Source organism: Myotis daubentonii, chromosome 9 (assembly GCF_963259705.1).
Source record: "Myotis daubentonii chromosome 9, mMyoDau2.1, whole genome shotgun sequence".
Classification (NCBI taxonomy): domain Eukaryota; kingdom Metazoa; phylum Chordata; class Mammalia; order Chiroptera; family Vespertilionidae; genus Myotis; species Myotis daubentonii.
Window position 1 is genome coordinate 68,267,443 of NC_081848.1, and position 8,648 is coordinate 68,276,090.

At 38.4% G+C, this 8,648-nt stretch overlaps 2 protein-coding genes across 2 annotated transcripts; both read left to right on the forward strand.

The window, feature by feature from the left end:
* Positions 1-428: 428 nt before the first annotated feature.
* LOC132241955 (olfactory receptor 4C5-like) lies at positions 429-1,483 on the forward strand. The gene has a single exon (XM_059710905.1). It carries the CDS (start codon positions 482-484, stop codon positions 1,481-1,483), a length of 1,002 nt encoding a protein of 333 aa, XP_059566888.1. The 5' UTR covers positions 429-481.
* A 5,993-nt stretch (positions 1,484-7,476) lies between these two features.
* On the forward strand, positions 7,477-8,406 carry LOC132242313 (olfactory receptor 4C45-like). The gene has a single exon (XM_059711213.1). It carries the CDS (start codon positions 7,477-7,479, stop codon positions 8,404-8,406), a length of 930 nt encoding a protein of 309 aa, XP_059567196.1.
* The last annotated feature ends 242 nt before the right edge of the window (positions 8,407-8,648 follow it).

Consider the following 8,648-nt stretch of genomic DNA (forward strand, 5'->3'; position numbering starts at 1 on the left):
CCTCATCAGCATAAGTGACAAGAAAAGAGACATGTGGAAATAGACTCTTGAATTCAAGCCTCTGCTCCTTTATGGGTGTTCTCTTTATTCCTTTTCTGTATGGGGTAAAACACTATGGCAATTGTTGGGAGAATAGCCATCTGTGTACAATTGCAGGAAAGATGTCTGGAAAACCAGCAGTCATAATACTGTGTTTATGTATACGAGTGGAATGAGTGAGTGAGTGAGTGAGTGAGTGAGTGAGTGAGAGAAAGAAAGGAGGAAAGGGGAGAGGGAAGGAGAGAAAGAAAGGAAGTGCTATGTATTCATTATATGACTAATACATAGCAAAAGTCTTGGGTTTATCTGCTTGGGGTTTCCATCAGTCTTACAGAAAACAATCCTGACAGAAGGTATTTGCTTGATCAAAATGTATCTGCCACAACTGCAATCCCTGTGCTGTTCACAGATAAGTCAATTATCCAAATGCTAGAGTGGACTCATGGAGCGAAGGAACAACGTGACAGAATTCATCCTGCTTGGCCTGACACAGAACCCCGATGTGCAGAAACTCTTGCTGGCTGTGTTCACAGTGATCTACTTCCTCACCGTGGCAGGCAACCTCCTCATTGTAGTGACAATCACCACCAGCAGAGCCTTGGGCTCCCCCATGTATTTTTTCCTTTCTTTCTTGTCCTTTGTAGATGGCTGCTGCTCTTCTGCCATGCTCCCCAAAATGATAATTGACCTGCTCACTGGAAAGAAAACTATCTCCTTCAAAGGGTGCATGACTCAGCTCTTTGCTGAACATTTCTTTGGGGGAGTTGAGATCATCCTGCTCACAGTCATGGCCTATGACCGCTATGTGGCCATCTGCAAGCCCCTGCACTACACAATAACAATGAACAGGCAAGTGTGTGGCCTCCTGGTGGTCGTGGCCTGGGCCGGAGGATTTCTTCATGCTCTGATTCAAATTCTATTTATAGTCTGGTTACCCTTCTGTGGCCCCAATGTCATTGACCATTTCATCTGTGATCTTTTCCCTCTGCTAAAACTCTCCTGCTCTGACACTCACATCTTTGGACTTTTTGTTGCTGCCAACAGTGGACTGATGAGTATGTTAATTTTTTCTATTCTTATCACCTCTTATGTCCACATCCTTTGCTCCCTAAGAACTCACAGCACTGAAGGACGGCAGAAGGCTCTCTCCACCTGCACCTCCCATGTTACGGTAGTTGTCCTGTTCTTTGTACCCTGTATATTTGTGTACCTTCGGCCCATGATCACCTTCCCCTGTGATAAAGTGGTGGCTCTGTTTTATACTACGATAACACCCATGTTTAACCCTTTAATCTACACCCTCAGGAACTCAGAGATGAAAAATGCCATGAGGAAGCTCTGGAGCCAAAAACTAATAGAGAAAATCGAAATAAAATCTATTCATATTTTAAGAACAAGTGTGACTAATAGAAAGGATAATGGTCTTGAAGTCAAAATAATGTGAGTTTAAGTAGATTTTGTTCCCCTTGCTTTCTAAAATCTTCAATAGTTTCTCTTTCATAAAATATCAATATTTGATTAAATGATGACCAAAGTTTCCTATAGTTAGAAACTTCTTTGTATTTATGAATTATTGCTCAAAGGGACATTGCTAATCAAAATAAAAATGTCACATGTATAGAAAATCTCTGAATTTGTATTCTGTAGAACAATTCTCTGTAAATCTTCAGGTATAGATAATATAACCAATAGGCTAAGTAATTAAAATATTTAAACAAATAGGCCTGATGGATATTTTGTTGAAAATGCTTAGCTTTAATCCCAACTACTGTAGTCAAAGTAGATTTATTATTGTAAGAGATGAGGATCAACCAAAAATGAATGGGTTTTGAGGAATGAGAGGGTGTCATTAAGGCAGGACTCATTCCAAAATTAATGCTTCTGTATTACACAATTACAGATAGCACCATTTACATTGTAATATGGGCTCTTTCCAAAATAAATTATTTTTCTGCCCAAAGCCATAGAGGGATATAAAATTCTTCCAAGTACATTCAGAGACCAATCTTGCACAAGATTTGCCAGGCAGAAAAGAATTTATGTAGCCCTTTTTTCTCAAAGACATCCTATATACCACTTCACCTCCAAAGTAGTTTTTTATTGAATGAATTTATGCCTTAGCTAATAGGAACAAAAGTATCTGGTACAAATGAGAGAGTTGATAATAGCTGAGTAATCAAGATACATTCAAATTTGAATAGAAAATTTCTATACAACGAAAGAAACAATTAAGAGGGTAAAAAACTACCTATAGAATGGGGAAAACTATTTGCAAACCATACATTTGGTAAGGGGTTAATATCCTCAATGTATAAAGAATGCATATAACTCAAGATCAAAAATAGCCCAACTTAAAAAAAGACTTGAATAGACATTACTACAAAGAAGATATACAAATGACCAACAAGCAAATGAAAAGATGCTCAAGGTCACTAATCAGAGGGAAATTCAAAACAAAACCACAATGATATATCACCTCACACCTGTTAAAATGGCTATAATCAAAAAGACAAAGAGCTAAGTGTTGATAAGGATATGAAGAAAAGAGACCTCTTGTGTAGGAATGTAAATTGATGCAGCCATTACGGAAAACAGGATGGCGGTTCCTCAAAAAATTAAAAATGAAACTTCCATATGATCCTGTCATCCCACTCCTGGGTATTTATCCAAAAATACTGAAATCAGTATCTCCAAGGGATTATTTGTACTCCTATGTTCATTTCAGCGTATGCACAATAGCCAAGATGTGGAAACAACCTACAAGTCCATTGACAGATGCATAGATTTTTTTTTTAATGTGGTACATACTTACATAGACTATTATTCAGCCTTTAAAATGAAGGAAACCCTGCCATTTGCGACAACATGGACGAACCTTGAGGTCATTATTCTCAATAAAATAAGCCAGTGAGAGAAAAACAAAATGAACTAACAAGCAAAATACAGACAGACTCATAGAGTGGGGTGGTGAGGGGGTTGAAGGCCTGAGTGGGAAGGGGGTGGAAGGATTGAGCAAAAAAAGAGAAAAAACTCATGGGCCGGCTGGGGTGGCTCAGGGATTAAGCATGGACCTATGAACCAGTAGGTCATGGTTCGATTCGATTCTCAATTCCCAGTCAGGGCACATGCCCGGGTTGCAGGGTTGTGGGCTCAATCCCCAGCTTGGGGGGTGGGGGATGCAGGAGGCAGCCAGTCCATGATTCTCTCTCATCATTTATGTTTCTATCTCTCTCTCCCTCTCCCTTCCTCTCTGAAATTAATATAAATATTTTTTAAAAGAGAAAAAAAACTTATGGACACAGACAACAGTGTGGTGACTGGCAGGGGAGATTGGAATTAGGGAAAAGTGGAGGAAGGCACTGGGGGGATAAATGATGATGACCAGAGACTTGACTTGGGGTGGTGAATACATAATACAGTATACAGATATGTGGAATTGTACACCAGAAACCTGTATAATTTTGTTAACCAGTGTCACCCAATAAATTCAATAGAAAAGGAAAAAATGACAAGGCATCATTTACCCCCAAAAAATGGAAAGAAAACAAATATTGCATAATTCCACTTATATGACATATCTAACTCATAGAAGCAGAAAATAATAATATTGGTTTCCAGGGGCTGATGGAAGAAGGTGGAAGAATGAGCAGTAATTGTTTAATGGATATAGAGTTTCATGTTGGGAAGATGAAAACATTCTGGAGATGGTTGGTGGTGGTGTTCACAGCAATTTGTGCACTTAAAAATGTTTGAAATAGTACATTTTTGTTATATATTATTTACCACAATAACAAAATACTAGGGAAGAGGGACAGACTGAGTGAGTTGGTAGCAAACAGGAGCAAACTTGTTAATTCCTGAGGATAAAACTAGAGGCATTGCTTCTGTTTCTGGTTCTGGACTTCAGGAGTGTGTCAATTTGGTTTAAAGGTACAAGTTGATAACAAAGAAAGGTGACTCTGTGCTGGACTGCAGCCAGCTCTTCATCACCTTAGAATCAGAGAGAAAGGAGATTGTAGTGAAGCTTCCTTTTGATAGCGTTTCCATTCTCTACCTCTGATATGTTGTCTTTATACAAGAGTGCTTGGTTGGATGTTTTTTTTTCTCCCTGGCTACTATGTGAAAACATAGTACTTTACTGTATTTCCCCAAGCTTCTCTCCCTGTGGGGCAGAGAGAAAAGCCACATTCCCCCAAATACATCTTGAGACTGTCATTTAGGTATTCATCCCAAAGGAAGTAGATATATCTATGACTTGTATATCACTCAATCTTTGGCAGCTAGGAATCCTGCTATCTAAGGCTTCTCAGTCAGTCACTAATAAGAATGTCACTATTTCCCAGGTTTACCTGGCACATAACCTTGAAGAGACTAGCATTTCCATTCTTGGAGCAACCATATCATTCAGAACAGTCATGTTTCCAGGGAGAAATCCAGTCTCTGAATTCCGACCTAGGCCTAACAACACCGCATATCCCATGCCAGGTTCACCGATGTCAAAATGAGCAACAAGGCACTATAATGAGCTTTCCGACTTCCTGTACCCAGTCCCAACCAAAAATAGAGCCAGAGACACAAGTCTAACCAAAGCTCAACTTCATTTCTAAAACTGGCCTCCAATGAGATTTGTGGGTACCAAGTGGGAGTAAAAGAAAGACTTTGTTTAAAGCTTCAAGATATATTTCAACAGAACCAATTACTAATTCTCTGAGGACTAGAGAGGTCAATGCAACAAATCCTGCACTTCTTGCAAGCTTATTTAAATATTTCTTTAGAGTCAGTGAAGAAATAATTGCAAAAAAAGGACATTTAAGTAAATGACAGCAGCAGAGCCATGTACCAACAATCTGAAGATTAGTATGGGAAACATTGTCCCAAGCTTTGGGGTTAGAAGGAAGGCTTAAATGAGGAATAAAAAGAATTCTCTCTAGGTTGCTCATGACCTTGTTGGGAAACCAAAATTTAGGACAACTGATTTGAGAAAACATTGTCCAATCAAGTTTATTTGATTCACTTAAACATTTTATGTTTCATATACCAGTTTTTCCTAATTTAAAGAATTTTTTATTGCTCCCATTATTTTTAATTTAGATTGAATATAGTTCTAAATATCTCAAAATATATATATTAAAGATGTAGTTATACATACATAGGAAGCCAAGAAAGTGGGGAAATTAAATCCTTGAACTACTCAAGTTTCCAAACTGAAAAAGCTCATTTTCTGAGTAATCTTGGTCATGCTGATAATGTGAACCAAAATAAACTAAAATGCCCAAGATTGAGAGAATTGCCTAGGGCAGTGGTTGGCAAACTGTGGCTCACGAGCACATACGGCTCTTTGGCCCCTTGAGTGTGGACACGAAGTTTCAATCGCACTGTATGAGCGTGCCCGCACGTGGTATTTTGTGGAAGAGCCACACTCAAGGGGCTGCAGTTTGCCAACCACTGGTCTAGAGAGATAAGGATTCCAGTGTCAGGCTGGTTAGCTCGTGGAGTCTATTTGCAGATATGTGGCACATGCCATGAGGGGAAGAAAGCAATGATGGAGCTAAATTTGCAAACGGAGGAACTCACAATCAACTAGATCCAGGTTAGTGATAACTACATCCTTTTCTCCAAATTTTAAGCAGATTGACTTCACTTAGTTTATTTTCACTGAAGTAGTTTTTGTACTTAGAGTGTGAATTGAAGATTAATCTTTTTCTCTAAAAATAAAATTGGGCACAATGATATGAAACTATCAATCAAAAGGACTGTCTGTACTACTGCCAGATAAGACACTGCTGAGAACTGCTGAAGCCATTCATACAGCATTATGGTTAACATTTATGTCTCACTAAGTTGATGGATTCTGCAGGTTTCTGTTTTAATAACTTGAAATTCTCTTCTTTATGACTTCCCTGTTGCCACAATGAAGTCAGAATTTGTGAATTAAATCTATTAAGAATGATTAACCATATAGTCAATACCTGTAGGAGTCATAGATAGAGAAGAAACAACTCAGAGACTTAGCATTCTTAAAAACTAAACATACCTTTCCTCTCCTTTATGGAAGCTTAGAGGTTATGATGCTGACATAGGAAAAATATGTGGTTATGTGTTTTTGGCAGGGACTAGAGAAAGGAGAGAGAGGGGGAGAAAGAATAAAATACCTTTATGGTCTTTTGTATCAACAACCTGTACTCATTCTAGAAAACCCATGCATAGATCATTCCCAGAAAAAAAGAATGTATTTTTGTATATGTTCAATATTTCCACCAGTTAGCAATGAAAACTTCAAGTTCATCCTAATTAATTACACATACCAAAAGCAAAAAAAAAAAAGTGTATTATTTTAAGTGAGCCTATTATTTCTGTCATGTCAACAGGAAACTTCATGACTCATTTAAATCCATTTGTAAAATATAAGTAGTATAATATATCTAATCCAGGGCATTATTCTATATTTGATGAAAGACTAATTAAAATATTAAAAACTTTTCAGGAAAATTTGCACCACTTACATGTCCACTTTTTAATGGTGTGGAAAGAGTCAGCATGAAAGAGTCATGCTAAGCCAGACACAGCAACTGGGGCTGTTGAGTGAATGCTGCTCAATGAGCTGTTATAAAGATAGTTCCTTGGCATTTTGAAGGAAAAAGACTTCATCTGAAGCTCTGGCTCTCTATGTACATGTGCAATCATTTGGCAGAAATAACAGCTCACAACACATTTGATATAGATATAGTAAGGCTTAGTACTTTCATATCTGATACACAGTCGACTTTTTTCCTATTCAGTTATTTGTAGACTTATTTCTGAATGGATCCATGCAGATTTTTTAATTTATTTATCTTTATTGTTGAAAGTATTACAGATGTTCCCTTTTCTTCCCCATTGGCCCCCTCCACCTCCTGCCCACCCCCACCGCCAGGCTTTCACTACTCTATTGTCTGTGTCCATGGGTTATGCATATTTGCATACAATTCTTTGGATAATCTCTTACTGCCCCTCCTCCTCCCTTCCTCCTGAGATTCCTATCTGTAAAAGAATATTATGTTCACATAACCTATATGTATTCATGCCAATAGATAAGTATACCTTCAAAATAATTGTTACTAATGAGATGTCCCCAAAAGAGAAAGAAAGCCATCTATGAGACTTTTAGAGCTACAAATAAAGTTTGGAAGTCAACCACAAATCAACATTTACAATAACACCTTGCTTTTATTGTGGTGTTTGTAAGGTATTGTCACTATTTAATTAATACAGGATAAAATTTAACCTACTTCCATTCTTCTGTATAGCTATCTACAAAATGACAGAGGTGAGTGGAAGGGGTAGCTCCATCAATTCCAAAGACCAGGTCTAAAGAAGTGACAGACTATTTTAGTACTGAATTTAAAATATCATCATTCAGAAATACCGTGATCTTTCCAGATGGACCAAGCTGAATCAATGAAAAGGACAAGCAATGTAACAGAATTCATCCTACTGGGCCTGACCCAGAATCCAGAACTGCAGAAAATCTTATTTGTTGTGTTTTTAATCATCTACTTGACCACACTGACAGGTAACCTGCTCATCTCCGTCACCATCTTCATCACCCCAGCCCTGAGTTCACCCATGTACTTTTTTCTGTCCTATTTGTCCATTTTAGATGGTTTCTACTCTTCTTCCATAGCACCCAAAATGATCTCTGACTTGATCTCTGAAAAGAACACCATATGCTTCAATGCTTGCATGACTCAGCTCTTTGCTGAACAATTCTTTGCTGGAGCTGAGATCATCTTGTTAATTGCCATGGCCTATGACCGCTATGTAGCCATCCGCAAGGCCTTGCACTCTATGACTCTCAGGAGCCAGCCTGTGTGTGCTTTGCTCGTGGGAATGGCTGGAGTTTTAGGGCTTCTTCATGGAGGGATCCAGGTTTTGTTCATAGTCCAGTTACCATTCTGTGGCCCTAATGTCATCGACCATTTTATGTGCGATTTAATACCTCTCCTGGAGCTAGCCTGCACAGACACTCACACTTTGAAGCCCCTAATTACTGCCAACAGTGGGTCACTGTGCTTGCTTGTTTTTTCTATGCTGGTTGCTTCCTGTGTTATCATCCTGTGCTCCCTCAGGACTCACAGCTCTAAAGGGCGTCACAAAGCCCTGTCTACATGTGCCTCTCATGTCACTGTTGTCATCTTATTCTTTGTACCTTGTTCATTCCTGTACCTGAGACCTTTAACCTCCTTTCCCATTGACAAAGCTGTGACTGTGTTTTGCACCATAGTAACTCCCATGTTGAACCCTTTAATCTACACCTTCAGAAATGCAGAAGTAAAAAATGTCATGAAGAAGTTCTGGGAGCAAATAATGAATACTGATAATGAATAAACCTTGTGATTGGGATATTTAAGCCAAAAAAAAAATCTTGTGATATTCTGTAGATATTTATTCCCTTTCTTAGTTTATTAAACTTGGGACAGTCAATTATCCTGTTTGGACCATTTTTCCTCAGGGCTGACATATCTGTTAAGGCATAGTCAGCATAAAGCTTAGAGCCCAAAATAGTGATGCTGACATGTCTCATGCTCTTGGGACTTTTATCAGGTTAGATATCACTATATATGAAGGCC

Bases quoted from the DNA above. Each gene is read 5' to 3' on its own strand.
- LOC132242313 (XM_059711213.1), top strand. From the start codon at position 7,477: ATGAAAAGGACAAGCAATGTAACAGAATTCATCCTACTGGGCCTGACC.
- LOC132241955 (XM_059710905.1), top strand. From the start codon at position 482: ATGGAGCGAAGGAACAACGTGACAGAATTCATCCTGCTTGGCCTGACA.